Here is a 26,243-nt window from a genome sequence, read left to right on the forward strand (position 1 = left end):
AAGTTACTGTAAGTTACTGTTTTCTGGCAAAAAATAAAATAATAATAATAATATAAAATGTAGTTAATGTCATCATGTAAAAATCAATCATTTTAGTTTTAGTCTGAATAAAATATAATATGTATTAAAATATGCCAAATTAAATAAAAAAAATTAATTTTAACTTAAAACATGCATCAACGTTCAACAAAAAACATCTGAAAACAGAACCTTCTGTTAAAACCTGATCTTCTGAAACAACAAAATAATTGCAATTAAATGCATTGAATTCTTTATGCTTTCTTGAGTATTTTTTAATTAAAATTGTTTAAGTATTGTCATAATGATGCTCTTTTTTCAACTCACTTTCATTACCAGTTTTGAAATAAAAAAGAACCTTCAATAACAAATAGTGATTTTGCTGCTGAGATCCACATGGAGAAGCAGTAAATTGTCAAAATAGACTTCCATCGGCCAAACATCCTATTTGCGGTCAGATTTTTAGGAGTTAAAACACTAGAGCATTCAAAAGTTTGGGGTCAGTCTTTTTTAAAATACTTTTCAGCAAAGATTCATTAAATTGATCAAAGGTTAAAGTAAATTAGTGTGATTTCTCAAAGACCATGTGACACTAAAGACTGGAGTAATTGCTGCTGATAATTCAGTTCTGCCATCATAGAAATAAATTAAAATATCTTAAAATATAAAAAGTTATTTTTAACTGTAATAACATTTTACAATATTACTGTTTTAACAGTATTTTTGATCAAACAAATGCAGACTAGCTGAGCATAAGGAGCTTCTTTCAAAAATATTACAAAAAACGTACCAACCCCAAACTATCGACCAGTACAGTAAACTTTACTTGAGTTATGAAGGCCATGAAAAATTTTAATAAAGGCAACAAGACATTAAGTAACAAAGTAACAAGCACATATTTTATGTACTTGGATTCATTCACTAAGTACAAATAATGAAATAAGGATGTAAATACCGGGCTGGGCTTGTCACTGGATTGAGGCGAGCAAGCGACTGCAGACACGGTGGTGGCGGCAGCAGCAGCGGCACAGGGCACATTCTCTCTGCTCCCTTTCTTCTCTGCCTTTACCTTGACCGTATGGAGGCTAAAGACGGCTGGAGGCGGCAAGTCCTCCAGGTCCTTCTCATCCGTATCCAGCAGAAAGCGCAGCAGCTGGTGGTCCTGGGTTTCCTTCCCATTTCCCCGTGCCACCAAGGCCGCGTTGGGACTGGTCGGGGGCTCTTTCTTGACGTCGGGCTCCTTGCCTGCATCTGCAGGGCTGCTGTCCTGGAGCAGGCGGTGCAGAATCTTATGCCGCTCAGTCAGAGTACTGTGAGAAGCCGGACACTGGGTCCCGGGTGCGGGACGGGGTTGGGAGTCATGTTCAGGGGCACCGTCCAAAAGCTGGTTAAGTTTGGGGTTGCCCACCGCAGTAGCTTTTGGCTCATCAGCGGACGCTTCCGGCGGTTTGGCCGGGGGCTGAAGTGCTGGGGAGCTACTAGGGGTTGGAGTCTGTCTGGGGGGTAAGGGAGAGGGGAGAGAGAAACTGATGCTGTCGCCACCAGACTGCTGCCTGGTCAGTCCGCCAGCGGGCGAGTGGATGCCAGGCGCAGAGGGGGAAAAGGGATGGCTGGGCACACGTGGGCTGCTGGCCAGGCCTGGGCTGCCCCGTAGAGGTCGAGGCGACATGAATGAGGTAGGGGTGGCAGTGAGAGGGCTGCCAAGTGGAGAGGGGCTGCTGACCTGCTGGGATGGCCCAACGCGGCTGGGCGTCAGGTAGCCTGGCGGAGTGGGTGTTGGGGGTCCAGGAGTGGCACAGGTGCCATTGCTGTTGTTGAGATGGAGGCTGAGGTCACTGGAGGTCTGCAGGGCAGGTGAGCGGGAGGCTGGGGCAGCAGGAGACAGAAGGCTAGGGGTAGTGTTTTCCTGAGAGCTAGCAGTGTTGTGTTCCCTAAAACACATTTAATCATAAAATTATATATATACACATGATGCAATAGTTATTATTGTGTGACATGCTCATATAAATGCGGAGGACATCATCAGCTACCTGTCTATAGTGTGAATGCCCATGATGAAGGGCTGTACGTCTGGGTTTGGGGGGCAGCAGAATTTGCAGCGTGTCTGCGCACTGAGGGACGTCCCGTCACTCAGTTTGAAATGGTACAGAGGACTGATGGCCATGCCGTGGGTCATCACTGTCAACACAAACACGGAGCATAAAAACTAGTTTGTTTTATAGTTCCCATATTTACATATATCAACTTAGTAACAATAAGTCTCATTTGCTAACTATAATTGCATGCAAACATTTTCAATCAAAAACAATGATTTATCAGTTAGCCTGCACTACATGTTCTCCACATTTAGGATACGTTCACATGTAAGCTGCATACTGACACTACGGATCAAGAGTCCGCTGTCAAAAATCCTTTCATTCAGCAACGTACAATAAATTGATCAAAATTAGCATGAAATTAGCATTAAATCACGTTTCTACAAAAACACATAATAGTACAGCAAATCAGACTGAATCTGCATGACTACTGAAGGATCATGTGACATTAAATCATAAACTGTCGTTCTCTAGGCAAGGAAGGCAAGGGCAGATCATAACTGCTTGAAAAGTCAAGTACTACTCAAAATGGCTATAGATGGAGGTGAAAGCGCTCACCCTCATGAAGCAGCTTCTTGGCATGGGAGGGCTCATTGCCCTGAGGCTGGAAGAATGCGTAGATGCACTTCCTGACCAGGTCCTCCCAACCTGGTCGGCCTGTGGCCCTCAGAGCACTCGTCTCAATAGAGATGATTTTCCCTGCGTGCGCACACACACACACACACACATGATTTTGTAAACCGGACTTCAGGTTCAAGAGGAAGAAGCTTTTCAAATCACAGATTTAACAACAAACCATTTTGCACTTCCTTCTACAAGAACAGAAAAAGAAAGCAGTTTCATTTTTCTGTTCTTGCAGTCGGTTTTCAGTCAGTAAGAAGAAAAGCAGTCCTTGAAACAAGTTTCTTATGCTCACTAAGGCTGTAAAATGAAGTGACCAAAAATACATTAGAAACGTAATATAGTGAAATATTATTACATTTTAAAATAACAGCAGCTATTTGAAAAATAAATATTTTGTAATATTATGAATGTCTTTACTGTCACTTCTGATTAACTTTATATGCCCTGGCTAAATAAATTTGTGAATTGCTTTAAAACTAAATCCAAGCTTTTGAACAGTACTGTACAAAACTAAGCACGCTTTATTTTAGGGAGAAAGCCATGTCTGTTTTTAATCAGGAATTATGGGAAACGATGTGTCAGCTCATTGTACCTGTCGCTTCTTGGTGTGACATTCAAAAAATACAAAATAGAGTGCAATGAAATGTAAGATGTGTTTATAATCACTAGCAGGATTTTATTTATTTCAGGAACAGCTATTTCAGCCACAGTTTTTCTACTTTCCAATATTCGTTTGATTCTGTATTTTATTCTTTTTTTTTTTTTTGTCTATGACAATAACCCTGCATGAGCTCTTACATGATGATAGTGTGTGTGTGTGTATAATGAAACACTACCTGTAGGGTCCTGCTTGGTGATGAAGGACTCTGTACTGACAGGGATCTGAGGTGGATGGGGTATTCGGCATGCTATACAGATCAAACAGCTCTGCAGGTCTGTGGATAATACAGACATAATGGTTTGAAGTGCCATATGCAACACATACCAAACATTTTTTCATAAATCTGTACAGATCATGATTAAACATAATTCAATTAGAAAAATGCAAAATACAGGAATTTTTATTAGTGGACTCAGACTTTTGAACTTCACCCCTAAAAAAAAATGATTTCGTATTTGAAGACTGGCGTGTCAACGACAGCTTCATCAGACTCCCTCCACTAAGCTAAATATTTATATGGGTATGACTTTATGAGTATGTGTGTGGTCTCACCCTCGCCCTCCTCCTGCACCGCTCTGGGCTGAGAGACCGTGAAGCACTGCATGAGCTCATACTGTTGTCGGGCCTCCTGGTTCTCTGAGTCCACCTCGTCTGGAGGTCTTTTCAGCAACCTGCAGTTAAACGTGTGGCTGTTCCTTCGGCCTTGCTCCTGAGGCCATGGCACACCATTTACTGAAAACACACACAGATGCGCAAGGTAAGTATGAGATAAAGAACCACCAGTCGAGTATCACTGAGCTCTAAAGAGGCTGACCTCTAACCTTTGTGCTAATAGTTAAAACAGAACACTACCTGCCTTTAGTTTTTAGCTAGATTATTTTTAAACAACTAACACAAACGTAACATACAGTAACATACAGTCTAATACAATTCAACCTCGATATCTTCTCCTATATCTCAATTTCTTATGAAATACAAATATACATAAATATTAAAAATATTGTTAATAATGAAATATAAAAAATAGTTAATAATAACAATGCAAAATAAAATATAAAATTATACAAAAATATATATTTTTTATTTATCTTCTTTTATATATCTTCACATATAAATGTTTCTATTTTTTTTTTTTTTTGCTATTTTATATTATTATTACCAATAAAATACTAATAATAATAAAATATAATTAAATATATTAGGGATGGTAAGGTATCACAATTTTTAATTAATTACATGATGTGGACAAAATTACTCCCAAAAGATCATTTAAAGTCATTGTCGTGTAAAGCATCAAACAGACATTACAAAAAGTAGGTTCAGCAAGAAATATTTTGTTTGATCAAATTTATTACATTACTCTTTTAGACCATGAGGTTGAGTAAATGATGACACAATTGTCATTTTTGGGTGGGTGAATTATACCTTTAATAACTTATTTTATTAATTTTATTATTATTGCTAAGGAAATATTAAATTATTTGTTTAATGAAATTATACTCTTAACAATAAACTAAAACTGCTAGTAGGTGGTGATAAATGTCTTAATGATTAAGTCATCGAGTAATTTCATTTGATTCGTTCCCCAATGGCTGATTCATTCAGGAGTGAAGTAAACGGCTCTTTATGAATGGTCCATTGAATCATTAGGCTTGTTCGACTTGAAGCGTATCATCACCATCAGACCAATCAGTGCGTGCAAGAGCTATGGAGAGCAGACGGCACTTTATGCTTTTGAATCCCTCTTGCGGTACTTTGATGTCACACATCGATCGGTATAAGAATATTAACTTCTTACTTATTGTACTGTTGTATAAGATTGGTATCATAATTTGCACTCGTGTGATATTTCACTTATTGCTCATGTGATATTGCTTAACTATAATGTAAATATGAGACAAAATCTCAAACGGGCATTTTTGCCCCGTATCTTGAATTTTAGGGACATTCTAACTACTTTCTCTAGGCTCCATGATGAAGTGGGGAACTGTCAGCACCCTCTAGAGAGGACCTAAACTATTGTAAAAAAACAACAACTATATTTAAAATTTTAAATATTTTTTTAAATGACAAACTTTTAAATATTATTTTCAGTAAAAGTCCTAATTTCCAATTTTAAGCAATTCATTATTTGACAATCATCATCTAAATAAAATAAATACAATTTCTGTAAAAAATAAACTCTTCAAATCTGCCTATTCAGTGAATACGTCAAATGAACTCCGCCCATTTTCTCCATCTAGCGTTTGGAGCTCAGTGATTGGTGGTCCAGCTATGAAATTACAGAGGGCCCAGGAATAGTAAATCAATGGGAGTGTAATTTTAAATTACAGAAAGACTGACCAATTATATCTTTCCTATAAATGTGTGGGCCTTGTTATCACTAACCACCTGCTGTGGGATCTCGATCGAAAAAGAATATATATGCTAATAAACTAACTAGCCAATCTTCACGTCATGATGAAAGCCGCAAATAACGTAAGTGAGGACATTTACTGTGCCACTGTGCCAATAATAACAGTATTTAATATAAACTGCTTGTTTGTAATGAAGTGTCTGTCACCGAGTTGTTATGCTGTGAGCGCTGTCTTGATGTGTTGCCATACATTAAACATTACATTTGTTGGTTTTGTGCAAAGATCGATTGTGTGATGATGCATTTGTAATGAAGATCTTTACGGTTTGTAATGCGGTCTTAAAATACTGAAAATATTTCAGTGTGGCTTTATGTACCCCCCACATGATGTAAAGAAGTGTAATGTAATAAAGCAACAAGCAACATGTTTTTGTTCTAACCAATGGTGCCTATGGCTATCGATAGCCCCGCCCACAAAGAAATCTCATTGGTCCAAATTCCTACTTGCCAAAACTGCATATTAATCATCAAATATCTTCTGAATGGTTGTAAGAGTGTCATGTCGCATGATGTCTGGTTGGTTAGGTGTAACATTTCTGTTAAATCTTTAGCTATAATTCTCCTCTTAATGTGTCCTTTCTCACCGAGAGACTCACCAAGGCTCTTGGGTAGCAGGTTGCGCACAAACTCGTTGTGATCACCCACATGTAGGATGCTGTAGACGCTGGAGGTCATCAGCTCTTCCTGGGTATAACCCAGATAACTGATGACGTTCTCAGACACAAACACAATGCGCCCCTCACGGTTCACGGCGAAAAAGAAGCCACCCAGGGCCTTGTGAAACAGAGATAGGAGAAAAAAAGATGTATGTTGAACAAAAGTTTGTCATTCCCAATTATAGAAACTGGGCCAGGCTCAGATGAGGAGAAAATAAAAATAAAAACTGGTCTACGGCAACACTCTGACATTATAAAACCTCAATATCAGTCTTTTCAACAGATAAACTGTTTAAAAAATCGGTAACACTTTATAATAACTGCATGCTATTAATCATTAATTAAGCATTAGGAAACAGTTCATTCATCATTTATAAAGCATATCTATAATGTATTTAATAATAGTTTTTTCATACTTTATTAATGATCAATTTATCATTTCTAAATTAAGTATAGCATTATTTACACACCAGTTATTAAGGAGTGGTCAATGGTTCATAAGATCACTTAGAAATTGTAAGTAAATGATTAATAAACTATTTAAATGTGCATTCATCTTTTTATTCAGACATATAGTAATAGTTACTTATAGTGTTAATAAATGGTTTATTAACATTTATACTGTAATTCAGGGTTAATTCAGGTAGTTATAAAACGTAGTTGTAAGTTAACTATTTTTGTGAGCTCATCTAAAGTGAGGACTATTTATGCCTTGTAAAACTTTTACAAATGAGATTTAAAGGCTGTTAATATTTCTACGTTCTGTTTCACTGTGTGGTGTTTGTTTCCGTTTTTTGTTTAGAAGATAACTGAGCCTTTAAATATCCTTTATAAATGCTTTACAAGGCATAACTAGATTCACTTTAGATGAGCTCACATAAATAGTTAACTGACCACTACTAAATGCTTTATAACTACCTGAATTTACTATCTGTGATCTTATGAATCACTGGCAACTCCTAATTAACTGGTTTGTAAATAATGCTATACTGCATTGAGAAATGATAAATTGATCATGAATAAAGTATGAAAATACAATTAGTAAACACATTATAGATATGCTTTTAAATCAAGAATAAAGCATTTATATCTGTATTTATAAACTGCTTATTACTGTCTATTAATGCTTTATAAATTATGAATTATCTGTTTACTAATGCTTAATGAATGATTAATAGTGTGCAGTTATTATAAAGTGTTACCAAAAAGGCTAATATACCTCCAAGAGAAGTGGCCCAAGGGCTTCCTTCTCCATCATGCCCTGACTGCTTGACGATATGTCACTCTTTTGCACCTCATCATCTGGAGACATCAGAGCTGCTTTCTCTGTGAACACACAAAGAACATCACTTTAAAATCCCAGATACGTGATACCAACGTTGTCTAAATTTGAATGCCTGAATATACATTATGGAAATAAAACAATAATAAAAAATTATTTAAATAAAGTATGTAATGCAATGTGACAAGATATTTATAAATGTCATAAAATTGAAATAAATGCTATTCTTTTAAACTTACTTTTCATCAAATAATTTTTAAAAACAAAATGTATAATGGTTTCCACAAAAAAAAAAAAAAAAAATTAAGCACTAAATCAGTATATTAGATTGATTTCTAAAGGATGATGTGACACTGATGACTGAAGTAATGGTTGCTGAAATTCCAGCTTTGCCATCACAGGAAAAATTATTTTAAACTGTAATTATATTTCACAATATTACAGTTTTAACTGTATTTTTGATCAAATAAATGCGGCTTTGGTGAGCACGAGACACATTTTTTCAAAAACAAAAAAATAAATCTTACCAACCCCAGATAACACTAGCGTAACACAATGAAACATACATTCACAATTATTTTTTGACCTCAAGTTTTGGTTCCTGGTTTTGAGAACAGTTTGTGGTGTTCATGTAATCCACACCTTCCTATCTATCAGAGCTTTCTCTAATGTGCAAGCGTCTTTTATACACACACAAAAAAAACATGCATCATTTGACTATTGTCCTCCTTCCTCTCTTGGACTGGGTGGATGAAAGCTATGCAGCGGAAGCCTCTCTAAGACTAATGTGAGCAAAGTGGTACTTTTGGACAGGAGCCAGCCGCAGTAAGTGCAGCGAGCACTCTTGAGAAAAGCTTGAGACTGAAGAGTCACAACTCGGTCACTCTTGTGCCAGTTTGACTCAGAGAGGCGATATAAAGTGTCAATGATTATTCTGTGGCCAAACTACTTAACCTTCTTTCTCCTCTTGAGATCAAAGCTTCTGAGAACACGACTCAGTCCAGCAGCTGGAGAGAAGAGAAGACGAGACTGTTTGTTTTGGGCTGCATTTTGAGTGAAGTCTTCTTGAAGGAAATACTAAATTTAGATCAGAGCTCGAGCACCGTATTTACACACATAATAGCAATGTATTTCTCACTGAGGAACTTCTGCAGAGCGCTCAACTCGGCGACGGCATCAATCTGGTTTGCTGCGTTCTGAATTTTGGAAAGCAAAAGTTTAAAATAAGGAGTTTTGAAGGTTTTACAGAGACTTTAAGCAAATGCTTGGCCAATTTATTGTAAGTAAAGGGAAGGACAGAGTTAACTTTTTTTGAGGGCTGACGCTGATATCTTACACTATGATCACACATACATAACTGAACTATGACATTATCGTGAACCCAGGTTGTGGGACTGAAATGAGTCAACATGTGGTTAAGTCAGTGTAACACAAGAATTGTAGAAGAGCAAAAGAGAAAAGGAACCCAGCTCCACATCCTTACGATTCGCCCCTAAACAAATAAATACAAATGGGACTCCCAGTCAATCCCACAATCCTCCGGCTGATCAATCACAACGTTCTGACATCACTCCCACTTCAAACACAGCCAGTTGCCATGGCTGCAGTGTTACTCTGGCAGTGGTGCAGCATGCGATACCTGATCTCACAACAGTAGATTTCCGATCTGCATGATGTAAGGGCTTTTTGTGTTCACGGTGTCACACGCACACAGGCAGCCTATAGATACAGAACTGCCAGAACCCTCCTACTATTTTTCAAAATAAAACAGATAAATCAAAGCATAAGACTTCAAAATTCATTTATTACCACTGTTTGCCAAGGCATGAATCCCCATTACTATTGCTCATACTTATGGCTTTGTTCAAATCCCTAACTATCAGAATTCAACTTTCGTAACTCAACCCACACTTTTTGTAAAACTAACATGTACAATACTCAAATCTTTCAGTGAGGCTGAGGAGAGGTGTGCTGCTGATTATTTTTATATATGGTAAACAATAAACCACAAACAAATAAAAAAAAGGCCAGATTTCGTAACAAAAAGGTACACTGCTGATTGTTAATAGTTTGCTTTCAAACCAGGCAGAATCCTGTTAATTGCAAAATCAGCAAGGGGAAATCTTTCTCCGTCACAGAAAGTCACATGGATTCCTACTGAAATTATTACATTTCGCCCACAACAAATTCTCTAATAAGGACATACCACATAGCAAACAGCTTAAAAAAATCTTAAAACACCTTTGCAACTACATACCAACAACCTGACGACTCTAGCTGGTGATCTACACCACCTTAACATAAAAGTGAAATAAGCTGAAAGTGAAAGTCAATTTTACATTTAAGCACCCTGAAAGCAAAGCAAGGGCACCATCAGTTGCTACTGTAATGATATATTAATTGTATCAACTCCGTTGCATTTTTAAGTTTAAGCTCGGAAGAAGGTGAAACGTTGCTATTTATACCGTGTTTTGCAAGCTGTGAGAAATCTAGCCAATCACAGAAAATGTTTGTTGATTTCTTGAACACAATGGCCAAGGTGTTTAACCACCTCACAATGCCGGAGATTTTGGTGAGTGCCGAGTTATGCTCGCTCTCGCAAAACCTCTCTCATTATCAAACGACATGACACAAGTAAGAGATTCATTGTGCAGTTTAGACAACTAAAGTTCAGGTAAACGACTAGTAAAACTAAAATGTATGACTCTGCAAATCTATTAAAATCAACTTTAAATAACTAACAAACTGTGATTATTATATCAACATGTTGTTTGTTATGATGCATAAATCTCAATTTAATAATGTACATATAACAATTTATTCTTAATCATAATATGGTTTGATTCTATGAATATATCGAAGGCTATATTCTTAATGTGTAGCTCTACTTGACACATTTTGTCTCTGTTGCCTAAGGGGTCCTTACCCTGTAAATCGTTGAAGACCCCTGCTCTAAAACATCTTACAACAACCAATCAAGGTTCTGCATCATGAAATAGCCTATATTTAAAAGGAGTGAATGTATTTAAATGCATCGAGAATCATCCTAGAATCAGACTGTGATTCATTGAAATGAAATAGATAAAATTGTGGGGTGCAAGATTCTCCTTCTATTAAACACATCATGTCACTTTACATAAGGTTGACAAAGTGAACAAATTACTATCATTAGACACAGTCCTCAAAATGAGCTGAATAATTTGTCAAGTAATTTCACCCAGGCACTGAACTTCACAGTGAGTAAACAAAGCTAATGGCCGCCAGTTTTCCTGACCTTTGCCATGCGTATTGTGCTCTGACTTCATTTCTCAGGTTTCAAACTGAAGCAGATTTAGATTTTTTTTCAAGTGCATTTTCTGAGGGGCTGGAATGTTAACGAAGTGTGCTGTGCTGTATGAGAGCATGGCTGAAATGTGGAAAATTTCTTTGATGTACCCTTCATCCGACTGAAAGTGACATTTGGTCCTAGATTCCTAGTTCATATCATCCGGCCAACACATTGACAACCGTTTTCATAAACACAAACAGACAGGATCAATGTAAAGTAGCCTAAAAGAATTTTCAAGTTGCAAATGATTCCATGACAGATCAGAAGAATTTCCTTGCTGAAGATGTGTGGCTAATTCAAATCTTGATCATTTTATATTATGGTGACAATAATGATTACAATTACCTTTTTCTGGAAATTCAATGAAAAATGTCTCCCAAGACACATCCCGCTCTTTGTTTTTTCACATTATTCAATGTTTCATCATCTCTTTCACACACATAATCTACAACGGTATAAATGGACACACTTCTACCATTGCACAGTATTGTATGTCATACTCTAAAAGTGTCATAAAAGGCCCTTCGGGTGACATCTTAAAGGTTAAGCTCAAGAGGGGAAAGTGTGTTATTGTCTGACAACATTAACACCACCATGAAGCAGGGATATTAGAGGAGGGGCGGCAAGTTCCTGTTTCTCCTTTCTCGCAGAGAGAGAGGGGAAGTTGAGGTCTACGAGAGGCCCTCTCTTATACAAGGTCAGGGGGCAGGGCAGCGTCGCCATTGGCTGCTCTCTCACACGCCCCTGCGGCCCCCCATTCCTCAGGCTCTGAATGAAAACAGAGAGGGCCAGCGCTCTGGGTGAGAAACTAGCGACTAAGTGAGATGACATTATTAAAGGATGACAAGAAACAAAATTGCAGTACTTAAGACTTTCTTCACAAGACTTTCTTCACATGCAATGCTTAAACCCTCAAGCGTTTATGTTGGCGGAAATCTCCAGCGAGACCTTTAAGTGTCCGCGACAACAGGTTTACAAATGCTTCTCATCACAAATCTACCTGAAATGTGTGAAAGCATAACATGCTGTAATCATCTGTCCACAAAAATGCTGGAAATTAGGCAAATTTGAAAAAGTTTAACTGGCGCACGATGTGTTCCCAAATGCGGATCACGCATATCTTCCTCCATTTATATTCATAGAGACTGATTAGACTTCCTGCTTAAGCCATACTTTCTCCTGTGTCACCTATGCAGCAGTTTTACCCATTTCCCACTGCTTTAAAACAGCTAATAATAATAATGCATTTGCTCCCGCAGCGCATGCAGATGTGCCAGATATAGCAGAGCGGCTCCAGCAACTATCTGTCAAGTGTCATTTTAAAGGATTATGGTGTATACATTACAGTCCTGCAAAGAATCTAGACACAGCTTAAAATGTTTGTGCTAGCCAGTGCCTGCCCGCCTAATATGCAGACCCCACAGCTTTCTGACATTGATGAATTTTTAGATCTTTGGATAAACATCCTCTCATGGCCTCTTTGCATAAGTGATATTCACTATTCCAGGGGCTCCTTAGTTTGCCATGCCAACAAAACCCTTTCTTAAGCCTGCAAATCATGAGATGACATGTTTACCGCTGTCAAAATGAAGAATGATGGAGTGCATGTTCTGAATTACTTTCAAGTGTGAGATAACAGGGGTGGATTTGGAGCTAGCTGACATGCTTTGTTCACACTTCAATTGACTTATAAGTTCTCAAGGTTCCTCTCATTTGGAAATGACAGGGACAACAACTGCAAACCAAGTCAGTTACTGAAGCAAATGAAAATACCGGCAAGATTCAGGATTTAGCAATGCCAATGAAATTAATACTACACTGGTTGATCTTTAAGGTCAACCAAAAATAATCGCCTAACAAATAAAACGATCAATGATAAGTAAAGGAGCTTGGGTCACAAGGACTTTACTCAACTCCAGGTCTCACCATTCGGTGTCAGACAATATTTAACCATTGAGAGGAAATTGCAGTCTACTTATTGTCAGACTTGTCCAGGTATACTATATTTTAAATGGACTTTAAAGCCAAGACAATAAACATTTATGAAATCAATTAGATTATAAAAGTCATGCAAGAAAAACTAAAGATATCAGATGCAATAACTGCAATAAATAATGTGCTGAAATATAATGTCAATCTTTCATTTAGCATTTGTGCCCACTGCGTGCTTTAAGGCATTGCTAAATACACACTCCCAAAAATTATTTATGTACCAAGCGAACTCAACATAATCTTAAGCAACCAGTCTTATAAAGCCAAAATACTTCACTGCAGATCTGTGTTTAAACATAACACAGACATCTAGCTTTGATAAGAGCTAACATCTAATGATCGGTCAACATTGGGCTGGCCACAGATCCAAAATGTCTGGTTTAAAGGAATAGTTAAGCCGAAAAGCTGGCATCATTCATTCATTCACCCTTATGTCATTCCAAACCAGTAATATTTTCTTTCTTCTGTGAATCTACTTTGAATGCTACAATCCCTGTAGAACTTAAAAAACTGACTTAATCACTGACTGTGTCTTGGACTTCGTGTTCCCTTTATTTTATGGCTTTGTCTAAGAGCTTGGTCGAGTTACTGATTAAAACAAAGCAAAGAAGCAAGCAAATAATAACATCCTCTGGGTCCCCCCAAAAATATCAGCACAACTGATATAGAAGCTGCTAAAAAAGGAGTGCCGAACGAACAATGTCATTCTCACCACTGTGATTTACAGCCAGTCTAACAAACCTTATTTATTCACTTTAGTTCTTGTTACCCAAATATATTTTGAAGATGACTGAAGGAACACAAGTTCTTATCAGATTAGGCATGTCAACAAACCAACTTTCATATGCACTAAAATTCTGCAGTGTGCAACTGTGTAAATTTCCTGTCTGTACTGGGAAGTATATGGAAAAACGTGTGTGCAGCCTATGCACGGCTCCAAAGTAAAAGCATGGACACTGGCTACTCACCCTGCTCGCGCCGTTTGATCTGCTGGATCTGGTCCACGGTGCTCTTTAAGATGTGGCATTTGTCCGGCTTCACGTTCAAGCTGGCAATGTCACTCATGTTGGCTGACAGTAACTCAGCCAGTTCGTCAATGTAGCGGCATTCCAGCTCCCGCCGTCTCTTCTCCACACTACCATACGAACATGAACAGAGAGAATTGTACATTTTTTTTTTTAGAACTTACTTAAAAGAAACTTAAGCACTGTACTTTACAATCCTATATAACGCTGCATTAGCACAGCATTAGCAATTTGCTGGCACATGAACAACCAACTGCACTCGGAAATAAAAAAGAAAATAAACAAAAGAAAAAAGCCTGCCTACTACCGCTCTGTTATGATGTTTTTAAGACAAAGCCTTGAATGGGTAAAGTTTGGCACAGGGGCTGAGTGGGCATTCTGCAAGGACTTGGGCCCTGAATAATTCATGATGCTCAAAGAGCACTATGATCAAAAACAGCCCCTGAACCCAGATTCAGCGGTCTCAGCGTTCTGCCACCTGATAGAGGCAGAGGATTCTGCAGTTGAAAGGAAGAATTGCTGGGCAATGGGAGACTATAGGTGCACTCAGGGACAAACTGTGGGTGGCCTGGAACCAGAACGAGGCTAAAACGCACACTTTTACACAGATGTATCATTGTAGAGCTAATAAGGGTTGGGCTGCATACAGTCCCTGCACTAGCAGGCATTCCTCAAAGGCTTTTGCTGCACATGGGTTATCAAGCTGAGAGGAGACACTGAAAGAAAGAGACATTGAATAAGAGAGAGAAAGACAGATGGTCAGGGGCTATGGTGAAGTAATGTTAGATATCAATGGAATGCAAAGGCTTCAGATCTGAGCCCATTTATCATCCAGTCAAAAACAAAAGATCAGCGAAGGCAAGGTGAAAAAGCGCTGTAGCTGAAGGCGTGCACCGTGTTAAAAGTAGTTGAAAAGATTTGACAGAAATGAACGGATTCTAAGGACACAGAATAAGGGAGTTTCAGTGGCCAATGTTTATTCTTCAACGCATAAAGAGTATAGAAACGTGTGTGTGAGTGTGTGTCATACATCCACGGTTGTTGTATGTATGCAGGGATAAATAAATGCTGTTTCTATTCATCAAAGAATTCTGGGAAAAAATGCACCATAGTTTCCACAAAAATATTAAGCAGCACAGCGGTTTTTAACGTTAACCAATAATATTCCTTTCTTGAAAAGAAATGTTTCTTAAGCACTAAATCAACATATTAGAATGATTTCTGAAGTATTTATGACTGTTGGAAATTCAGATTTGCGTCACAGTTAAATTATATATTTTTTTGTTTTGTTTTGTTTTTTTAAACAGTAATAACATTTCACAATATTACTGTTTTTACTGTATTTTTGAAAATGCATGCTTGGTGAGAACAAGAGGCTTCTTTCAGAAACATAAAAAAAATCTTACCAACTTTTGAATGGTAATGTATATTTGAAAAAAAAAAAAAAAATTCTCAAAAGTCTAAAGCATTGTACTTTACAATGTAAAAGAAAACAATTAATCATTACAAATTAAACATTTATTGTTTTCATATATAATATTTTGTATAAAATAAAACTTTAATTATATTTATGTAAATAATATATTTATGTAAATAATATATTTATTTATCAAGTGCTATGTCACCCAGGGAAATAAATAAAAGCTCTCCCTTCCTCCAGAGTGTGCCGTGCATGCGTGACCAATGGCTGCCATACATTTGTGAGGATGGAGGATGTTTTTGCTTGTGCTGCTCCTGGGTGAGCAATTGCATGTACATATGAATGACTTGCAAGTGTGAGCGCATGTTGAAGTGTGTGTGTGTGTGTGTGTGTGTGTAGGAGAAGACGGCAGAGAAAGTAGGTCAGTGCCTCGACAAGGTTGTGCGCAGGCGCGATGATTACACAGGTCAGGGCGCTGCGTGGGGTTGCTGTAGAAACAGGCTATTACTTCAGCCCCACCAAGGCCCTATGGAAGAGTATCACCCAGCCAGACAGACCAGTTCTCCTCCAACCAACCCTGACACAAGAAAACCTTCTAAAACTATGTGCTGGCCTGCTATATTACACCTAAAACAACCCACTTTTGGACCTATATTATGCATTGCCCAAGACAGATACTTTTGGGACATGGCTTTTAGTTTTATTTATAAAGCTGTATTGTGCACAGAGACAGGGGTTGAATCCGGTCTGGACTATGTCACACTTATTCTGAAATTTAAAAGACTTTAGGTTTTTTAAACTTTTTTTTTTTTACTGATAAATGAACAAACAAATGCTGTGAAAATGTGTGTCTAAATTGTCACCCATATTCTAAAATAAAATAAAGTTTTTTTTTTAAACGGTTTAAAAAATCTTAACTGTTGCCATTATTATAGTATTTGTAGGCTATTTTATTAAATACTTTTTAAAATATTTTATTTATTGTTAAACAAACAAGCAAAAAACCTAACAAACAAATGATTAAAAGACTTAAGTGTCTAAAGTGTTTAAAAACATATTTAAGTGTTTAAATATGTTTTGTTTATGGTTTTGTTAACAAAAAAACAAAAAACACAAAAAAAAAACAAATACAATTTTCATTTATATTTTACATTTAGTCATTTCGCAGATGCTTTTATCCAAAGCAACTTACAATTGGGGAGTACATAAAGCGATTTTTCTTAAAGAGACAAACAGACACAGGAAGTGCTTGTAATACCAAGATATAGGCTTTGTTAAAATAAGTGCAGGCTACAAAGAGAAGGAATAAATAAAGATTTTTATTTTATTTTATTTATTTTTATTTTTACGATGAAGTCAAGTAGCTTCGAAAGAGATGCATTTTCAACTGTCACTTGAACAAGAAAAAGAACACACACGCACACACACATTGTTTACACTTCAGGCATGCATTCTTGTTAAAATAGATTTTCTGCTATTCACCATTTGATGCATTTCCTCTGACACACCTTGACTGCATTGTCAGCTGTCTGCTTGTCTCCTAAGATCTTATAAAACACTTAGTAATGTGAAACACTCCAAACAGGAGAAGAAAGACGATCTTATACTTCACCTGAGACCAGAGGTATCACATGGCGAACCCTTCCTCTTCCGTGATTCTGGGGTGTCAGGGTCAAGGGCATTCTCCCCTGCAGCACTCATTTTCAGCATATGCACACCTGCAAAACAGGGTAGTTACCAGTCAGCCAACGGAGTCAAGCTTGAAGGAACCATTCTACTAAATAAACACAATGCAGGACAATGAATTTAAATCATCCAATGAAATCCAGTAAAAATGAGTATGTAATGGCAGCTGTCGTTGTCTGATACCCATATGTTGTTGTTTATAACCGCATTTATAATATCATCTAGAACTACAAAATAATGGTAGAAAAAGAATCCCCGGAACCACTGCGGACCAACAGGTTCTGGAAAACCAGCAAACTTCAAGTCAAACCAGTTCTGAAATAGTCCCATTTTACTGTAAACGCTATGACAGGCAACATATCTCGACCTAATTTGAGCAGAACAGTTCAGATGACTCCATATCAGGCACAGACTGAGGTGACAGCTCATTCCCGCTAGCAATATGCATTATCGATTGCTCCTTGAAGAGGAACCATAAATCTGCTGTGAAAGGGCTTGCTAACTGAAAGCCTTCTTTGATCTGTGGTGCTATAGACTCAGCGCTACCATCTAACCCATGCTGTGAACTGCTAGAAGAGGAAACTGCTGAACCACCATTCATGAGAACAGGGGTGCTCCAATTGATTGGCTACTGATCACTATCGGCCGATAATCATGTTGGGATGATTGATTGGTGGTCTCTAAATAAGCAGATCTCAAAAAAACAATCTCAAGCTGATGACGCTGCCATAAGAGGTTTGACATGATATGCAGCGGCACTGTCTCAGTACCTGTACAATGCAGGTGAAATAATTATAATGATATATTTCTTCATTAAATAACTTATAAAGTAATTTGAAAACCCTGTGTGAGGAGCGATTACAAAAGTGAGTGAATCACCGAGTGCTCTCTCTCTCTCTCTCTCTCTCTCTCTCTCTCTCTCTCTCTCTCTCTCTTAAAAAACGCAAATGGCTTTAAATCACCACACATCGTGTCTGTCTATAAGAGAGCTGCACGCTGCACAGTTGACAATGGAACAGTCACTTGCTCAGTCGAGGCAGTGTCACATCCTCACTAAAGTTTATAATATGCATTTCTTTTTAATTCTTGCCCATGTTTAACCATTTAGCGCTCACACACTCTCCTGGAGACCGTTTGCTCATGCACACTCACATAACGCCGGGTTCACATTACTCCATTTGCAGTTCACGCGTTGTGCATATTTTTTCTGCGCTCATGCTAACGGATTAAAGTGTTCACGTTAGAGTCTACTGTCACAGTCAAAACATATGGATTTTTGGCTTGGCCAAAAAGAGTGGTTGGTGTTGGCGCAGTGGACACATGCCTTAGGTGTGAGAGACCCGGGTTCGAATCCACTGCGAGACACCAATGTGTCCCTGAACAAGACCCATAAATGTAAATGTAAGAGCACTTTTAGATAAAGAAGGCAATAAACGATGGCACTTGTGTAGGTAAGAAAACAAAGTTCTTTGTGAATGGCAGAATTGCTTGTAATAAAGATTTAAATGCAAAAGAAAAGGCAGTAGAGCTGACTATTTCTGTCAATGGTAAGTTTGTGATTACATACAAAAAGTTGTTTTGCCACTTGCTTGAGCAACTTAATATATAAATCTAGAAGTAAATGCAAAAGTGAAAAGCACTGAATAATGTGTTACTTATATTTATTGTGTTTAAACAGGTCTGTGAAATGCTGTATTACTGTACTGTGGAAAAAAAGAAAGAATTGCAATGCTGTAAAAGGATTTTCAGTGACAAGTGATGTTTGGATTTGAAATCAAAATAATGGATGTTGTGTTTGTGGGAAACAGCTACGGATCAGTAGTGGACTCTTGTGTGAAAGTACAGTCCGTGCTGCTTCCCCTCTCACAAGAGTCACCTAAGAGGGGCATTCCCCCCATTTTCCAAAATGAAATTCAGTCCCTGAATAAATATCTAATAATCCTGATTGGAGTATCACTGTAAATAGTTCTAAATGATAAAAATGTGTTAAAAATATTGTTATCAGTGATCGGAATCGGCACATATTGCTTTCTGTGATTGGCAATTGGTGATTGGCCTAAAAAATCCTGATCGGAGCACCCATACATTAGAATACTGTGGGCCTCTAAAGGGCTGGTCACACTACAATTTCCATTCCATTGACTTCCATTCATATGCATACAAACACAGGAGACAAGAAACTAGTGAACTGGTTTAGTGAACTCCTCTGTGAATTCTTACCACATGAAGATGTTTATAGAAGACTAGCTTAAGTAAAAGAACATTTTTCAAACACATTTTACACTTATATTTTGAATGTATAATATGTAGAATTTAGTTTTTAAAATGTTACATTTTCGTGATACTATTTTCAGCAACAAATTCTTCTAATTACTTAAAATCACAACTCTCTGAAAAAAGCTTTTTAGTAAACCATTTTTTTTATTCACTACTAAAAAAAAGACACACTACTATTCAACAATATATACATATATACAATAAATGTTTTTATTTATTTTTTAAACTCTCTCCTCGCTGCTCTATCACTGAAGGTACTAAAGAAGTTTTGCTAATGATCACAAATAAAAAGTAATACTGCAAAAACTTATGTTAATTTTTAAATAACTGTTTCTACTTTAATATTTTTAAAAATCATTCTAAAATGTAATTCTAAAAGTGCTTGAGAAACAATTTTTCAGTTCAAAAGAACACCATTTATTTGAAATAGAAATGTTTTGCAACAGTATAAATGTCTTTACTGTCACTTTTGATCAATTTAATGTGTCCTTGATATAAATAAAATGAATAAAAGCATGAAAAAGTTATTGAACAGTACTTTACTAACAACTGTAATTTAAAAATGATATATCATTATTACACAGGATTCTCTTTTCATATTTCAGAAATGAGAATGAGATTATATTCAGAAAAAAATTTTTTTTAGAAAATGTTAGAAAATCACAACATCCAATTGTCTACGTCCAGTTTACTTGAGCAAACGTTCTCTACAAGCATCAGGTGTCTTCAGCTGCAGTATGTAACCATAGAAACAGGAAACATTCAAGCTGTACATAAGGAGATCCTAAAGAGCATTCACAGCACACAGATATAACAAACATACAGTACATACCACTGCAGCTTTTCAGAATGTTACGATAGAATTTCAGCTAATAAGACTTCAGTAATGATGAAAAGTTAGGCTACTACTTCACTACTGCAATACACAGGGTGAATATTGTCAGCTGTGACAAGACCACACATGGGACAGCACGAAATTCCACCAGATAAACAATTTCAACTTCATTTATTGTATTTTTTTATTTATGCATTTAGCAGATGATGCTTTTATCCAAAGCGACTTACAGTGCATTAAGGCTAACATTTCTTACCTAACATCTGTTCCCTGGGAATCGAACCCACAACCTTGCACTGCTAATGCAATGCTCTACCACTTGAGCCACAGGTGTATTGTAGATTATACAATACAACTTGATGTTCAATCAAATAAAAAGCCCAAGTAAATGGGTTTGATGTTTGAAAATAATAATAGTAAAATAACTAATATATTAAGAGGCAGTGTTTCTGCACCTTTTACATGATAGCGCTTGATCTAGGGTGCACCACCCCTTAAGTTGGTGACATCAACAGCAATTGTTCACCTCGGATGACCAACTAAAAAGCAACTTTAAAGTAAATACTGCTCTACCTGGAGCTTTGACGATCCCTTCAGTTTGAAGAAGATCATTAGCCATATCTTATGTTTGGTTTTTTTTCACTCACGGAGGACACCATCTAGACCAGTGCCTGGCTCCTAAGGCACAGTCCACTTTGATCTGCAAGGCCTGAACAGGCTGCTATTGTGGGTCTGTTGAAAACCTCCAGCGGCCCCTAATCCCTGGCAGCTCCATTTCCAGCAAATGCACCCTTAAACAGGCCTATTTAAGTTGAGCGGGGTGTCACTGAATTTTGGGCTGGTTTAAGAATTTAAACACTTGAACAGCTATTTTAGGAGAAAAAGCAAGAGATTTTCTTATATTACAAGCTTTAGCACCGACACATTCTACAATGAGAAATCACTTTTGAAGGATCGACTGAATATAACACTTATAACACAACCTAGAACATAATGAAATCCCTCGAATTCACACATTTGAGCATTTCTTTAAAAAAGTTTGGTGGAAATGAGGGCACATTTGAGTTTACTGCCCCGTTTTTGGGGGCCCCTGAGCCTTCACTTTATTGCTCTGGAGAATGTGAAACATGACCATGCATGTGAACATGCAAAATTGTTCAGAAATGAGGCTAGATTAAAAAAAAAAATCCACCAGGACATAATGACTCCTGTGCATCTGAGCGGCCTCTTACTGTAATTACCAACAGCTTGCACCAGTGTGTTCAGTGTTCAGTTCAGCCCTGCTCTGCCAAGTGTCGAGGAAAGCCAACCGACAGGTAATGAGGATACCTGTGCTTAGATTTGAGAATAACCAGCCGCACTGCTCGTGTTGCATGAGTTAATCTACATCAGCTAAAGCTAATGTTAAAGAAATGGACATGTGATTTACAAGCAACATTAGCAGAATCTTAGTATATTTCAACTTCCCAAAACTTGTTTTGCGAGGTTTACAGCACTTTTTTCTAAATTTCTAGGTTTTTTTAAGCTAATGGGGAGTAAAAGAATTAGTAGTAGGACACCATTTATGTGCCTTAATCTTCTAAAGGAGTGCTATTTCAATATATCAATGCATGTCTGTTTACATTAACAACATTTGACTCATCTGCATTGTAGTTTAATAAGAAAAATAGTATTTTGTTGCATTAGCACATTAGTCTTTCAAACAAGTTTGTCGTTCTTGTACTGTCTTCTGTTTGCTGGAGCTCATATTTCTAGCTAGATAAGAAATATTTGGCATCGTCCAATCTGATTTCAAATTCCCTCACCAAATGCAGTGGATATAACACACTAACTGCTAAGCTGTAAGAAAGAAGTTGACGAAACAGTCATGAATCTTGTCTATAGGTCAGCTTAGTCCTGTTTATAAACTAAGTCATCAGTCTTTGGTTGAGAAAGTTTGCATGTAAGCTGATGCTTCTATATTATAGAAATATAGTTTCAGTTCAGGCTGGTGGTGGTGGTGTAATGGTGTGGGGGGATGTTTTCTTGGCACACTTTGGGCCCCTTAGTACCAACTGAGCAATGTTTAAACACCACAGTTTACCTAATTTTTTTAATAAATACAAATTTACTGAAAGATTACATTAAGAACTTCTATACTACAGCAAAAACTACTATCTTAACTAATAAAGTCAGTAATAAAACAAGAAAAATTACACAAATTACAAGAATAGATGAATACTACATAACACAGTTACAAATAAAGTCAGTAACAGTAGTATTCAGGTTCAGAAATGTAATAATTGATTGTAAAAACACAATAGGGCTCACACGTTAAATAAAAATTAATCTTTGTTAAAACTGTTGTTTTGTTTGATAAGCGGAACAGAAGAAGGTATTTGTTGGCTGCTGTCTCTTTAAGGCCAAATGGACCTAATACTGATATACATCCGGTTTCTTTCTCAGCTGTTTACTTTCACTTAAGACATTAAGGGTATTTTAACATAACTTTGTGTTTATGTGAAAGAGGAATCAATTTGGTGTTCACACGTTGTGTCTCTGTCTGTGTGTGCGGCAGTTTGAACACACAGAAAACAGCGCGCGAGTTAAAATTACTTGAATGTGTAAAATGGGAAGACTAATGATGTGAAAATGATACATTTTCACTCTATGATGGTTAAACTTAACGGTTAGTCCACAAATCAGATGCGTGTCGAACTGTGAGGCCTGGTCCGTGCGGATCACGGATCACCTACGATCGTTGCACCCTTAATCATAAGTATGGTAAGAATATCTCAATGCATATTTTGTAAGCATACATGAATGTGCTGGGTGAATATGTTTGGGGTGCCTCAGGGCTCAGTACTTTGTCCCCTATTAGTCTCGATATACACAATGGGCTCTATGATAAAGGCAAACAGCTTGTCCTATAATTACAGACTGTATACAAGACTACCCATCCTTTCAATCTGACAACCATGATCTCGATTTATCTGTGATTTCAGATTTCTCGGCCTGAACAAAGGATCACTACCTTTAGAGTTCAACAATACAACTGTGAGGAAGAAACCTGGGTGTAGTGTTTGCTGACCAGTTACAGTTCAATGCCAACATGTTGAGGACCAGTCCTGCAGATTTGTTTTACAATATCAGAAAACAGATTCCATGTGTGCTGCACAGTTCTTAGTTCAGGTTCTCAGGTGACCTGAAAAGGAAAACGGACCATAAAAGATGATAGAAGTTCACTTTAATGCAGTGGTTTTCCTACTTTTTGATTTCAAGGCCCCTACAGTCAACAAGAATATTTAAAGGTGCTTATCCTTCAAAAAAAAAAAAATCTAACATACAGAAATTAGAAGCTTTAAAATAATTACTAATAATTACATTGCAGAATTCCAGAAGTTTGGGGTTAATTAAATTTCGAAATATCTTGATTTGCAGTTGTACTTGCTTTTTTTTTTTTTTTTTTTTTTTTTGAGACCCCTTGGAAGTTTGAAGGGCCCCAGCCCCCTTGCCTGAGAACCACTGCTCTAAAGTCTATTATAGCACTCCCTGTGGTAACACTGAGAATCCAATGCATATTTGTGTCTCAATGTGAATTTCAGAATGCAACATTGAGTAAAAGTGAGCTTGCATAGCAAGAAGCAATCACATACTTGCATAGAGTAAAACAACATTCACAATTTTCCCTATTTTACACTGATTAAATATTCATGGAGAGCACAGTGCGAGGAACACTTCAAAATCAAGAGGATCTCACTCATTCTACTATTACAAAAACAAAAAAACATTATCCTCACTATATCCACAACAACATTTTAAAATGTGCTCACTTTGGTCACTCACTCCCAATGCTAGTGTGTACAATCTCCTCACACTTCCTTAAGCAGACAAACAAACTATGAAAGCCCTGGGAGGCCTGCAGTCCCCTCACATGCTCGGCACACATACTCTCCCACGCGTATGTGCACGCACACACAGTCAGCCTGAAAGTAAACAACCTGCTTATGGGAGAAAAACAGTGGAAGGGATTTTCCTTTTCGCTCGCTATTTCTCTCGCTTGCTCACTCACGCACCTGAGGCAGGGCTCAGCTGTCACCTATGAAGTTGGCCAACTCAGCCTGTCCGATCAGAGGAAGGTCCACGACAGTTGCGCTAACCCGTCTGTAAGCACGAGCTGTGGCCGTGTGTCGTGCCATTTCCCAGGATACGGGGCTCCTTCTCGTTGAGAGCTACACTAATCACCTCGTGCGCAGACAGAACAGCAATGTATGTCACTAAGCGAGAGGGACAGACCATCATAAACCAAAGGAAAGGGGATGAAAAGTATTGTTTACACACTCTTATCAGTGCTCACCCCAGACGAAAAAGTGTCTCATAAAAGCGAGCTAACAGGGCACAGCTCAACAGGAGAGGGGAGAGGCCCTCGTAGAGGAGACCAGCAGCAGAGCGAGGAAGTTTCGAAACAGACAAATCCCACGCCTGAATTCACACACCCGTCCCCTTCCGTCCGTCAATGGTTTGCTCCGTGAGACGCCGTGGAGTCACTGTTGCTGTCTACCTTTCCATAGCGATGCAGAAGAGAGAGAAAATGTATACAGCTCTCCCTGAAAATCTGAAATCAGTGCGAGGCTGAAGCAACAGTCATGACTCATTCTTTGATGATGTGCCAAATAATTCAATATTTCTCAAAGAACTGTGATCTTCCCAAAGCAGAAATTTGACCAGAATTATTTTGAAAAAATTTACCTAGTGATCCAAGGTATGTATATTAGGGGTGACACAGTTCAACTTTTTCATGATTTTGGTACAGTTCGGTATGTGCTATGTTTATGGAAAAACTATATTTTCTAATAATTAACAAAAAAAGATTATTCTATCCAGCTACGAGCAACAGCACAAATAAATACAATAAATAAACAAAAAATAAACAAGGATTTTCAGTTTTTTTAAGGAGGTCTAGCATTAGTTTTTAAGTACAGAAATTGAATAAAGTAATCGAATGTAAAACAGCATTGCATATTTGACTGTATAAATTAAATATTGTTCTTACAAAAGCTTTTTAATAAAGAGCAGTGAGTGGTTTCTTTGTTGTTGCTGTTCGATTAATATAAAGACTGTCTCTTCAAGAGAATGCACTGATCCAGTAGGCCTATGTTCAGCCGGCTATGTCTGCTGTAGGATACTTACAAAGACGGGCCTTTTGACGTCATTTTTGTGTGCATTTGTCCATTTAAACACAATATTTAAGAGACAGCTTAATATTTGCGTGCGTTCTGAGGCGGGTTTGCGCGCTTCGGATGAGCGCATGCACAAATCTTCTCACTTGTGCACGCGAGCTCACGTCCTCTGGCTCTTAAATGTTTAAATAAGTTTAGTTTAAACAAAGATATCAACGTGTGCTGTTCAGATCTCATCTGTGAGCCCGCTATCAGCACCTTGGTGATGACGGAATAAATGACTGCTCATAATACAGCATATGGCATTCGGGTTGAACAAAAGTTAATGGTTTGTCCAAGGATTTTTCCCCCTCATCGCTGTTCTTGTAATGTCTGGGAAGGCAGAAAGCGCATCCATCAACAGAAACATATATTAACTGAACCCAGTTTGTTTTACGTGCTATTTATTAGAGCTGAAACAACTAATCGATTTAATCGATTAAAATCGATTATTAAAATAGTTGTCAACTAATTTAGTCATCGATTAGTTGCTAAACAACTTTTATTCGCCGTAAGCAGCTCATTTTGTGCATATTTTAAATCTGCGATGACCAAAGTGTGGCAGTAATGAGCCACCGGAGGTTTTACTCAGCCAGTACAGCAGGTGAAGTAGCGAATAGCCAATAGCTGGCCTCGTTTTATGTCACGTGCTTCCCGAACTGCGTCTGCAGCAGCAAGATGGTGGAGACAGACGGCAGTGGACTAAGCTTGAGAAAGAAAGTGTGGGAG

The 26,243-nt window shown here is 37.7% G+C and overlaps 1 protein-coding gene across 2 annotated transcripts in view; it reads right to left on the reverse strand.

The window, feature by feature from the left end:
* Nucleotides 1-26,243, reverse strand: part of LOC113062870 (nuclear receptor coactivator 1-like) — a 49,790-nt gene that overhangs the window by 11,117 nt on the left and 12,430 nt on the right. The window contains exons 1-10 of one of the 2 annotated variants that reach the window (XM_026232909.1): nt 24,372-24,929; nt 17,131-17,236; nt 14,042-14,208; nt 7,691-7,797; nt 6,412-6,589; nt 3,952-4,131; nt 3,575-3,673; nt 2,673-2,813; nt 2,049-2,196; nt 974-1,949 (exon numbers count right to left, since the gene is read on the reverse strand). In XM_026232909.1, the coding sequence (XP_026088694.1) occupies nt 974-1,949; nt 2,049-2,196; nt 2,673-2,813; nt 3,575-3,673; nt 3,952-4,131; nt 6,412-6,589; nt 7,691-7,797; nt 14,042-14,208; nt 17,131-17,228 (2,094 nt within the window). In that variant the 5' untranslated portion in view covers nt 17,229-17,236; nt 24,372-24,929. Of the gene's footprint in view, nt 1-973; nt 1,950-2,048; nt 2,197-2,672; nt 2,814-3,574; nt 3,674-3,951; nt 4,132-6,411; nt 6,590-7,690; nt 7,798-14,041; nt 14,209-17,130; nt 17,237-24,371; nt 24,930-26,243 lie in introns of those variants that run through there. The other variant, XM_026232908.1, reaches the window with a different exon arrangement.

This window comes from Carassius auratus, chromosome 45 (genome assembly GCF_003368295.1).
Source record: "Carassius auratus strain Wakin chromosome 45, ASM336829v1, whole genome shotgun sequence".
Taxonomy (NCBI): Eukaryota; Metazoa; Chordata; class Actinopteri; order Cypriniformes; family Cyprinidae; genus Carassius; species Carassius auratus.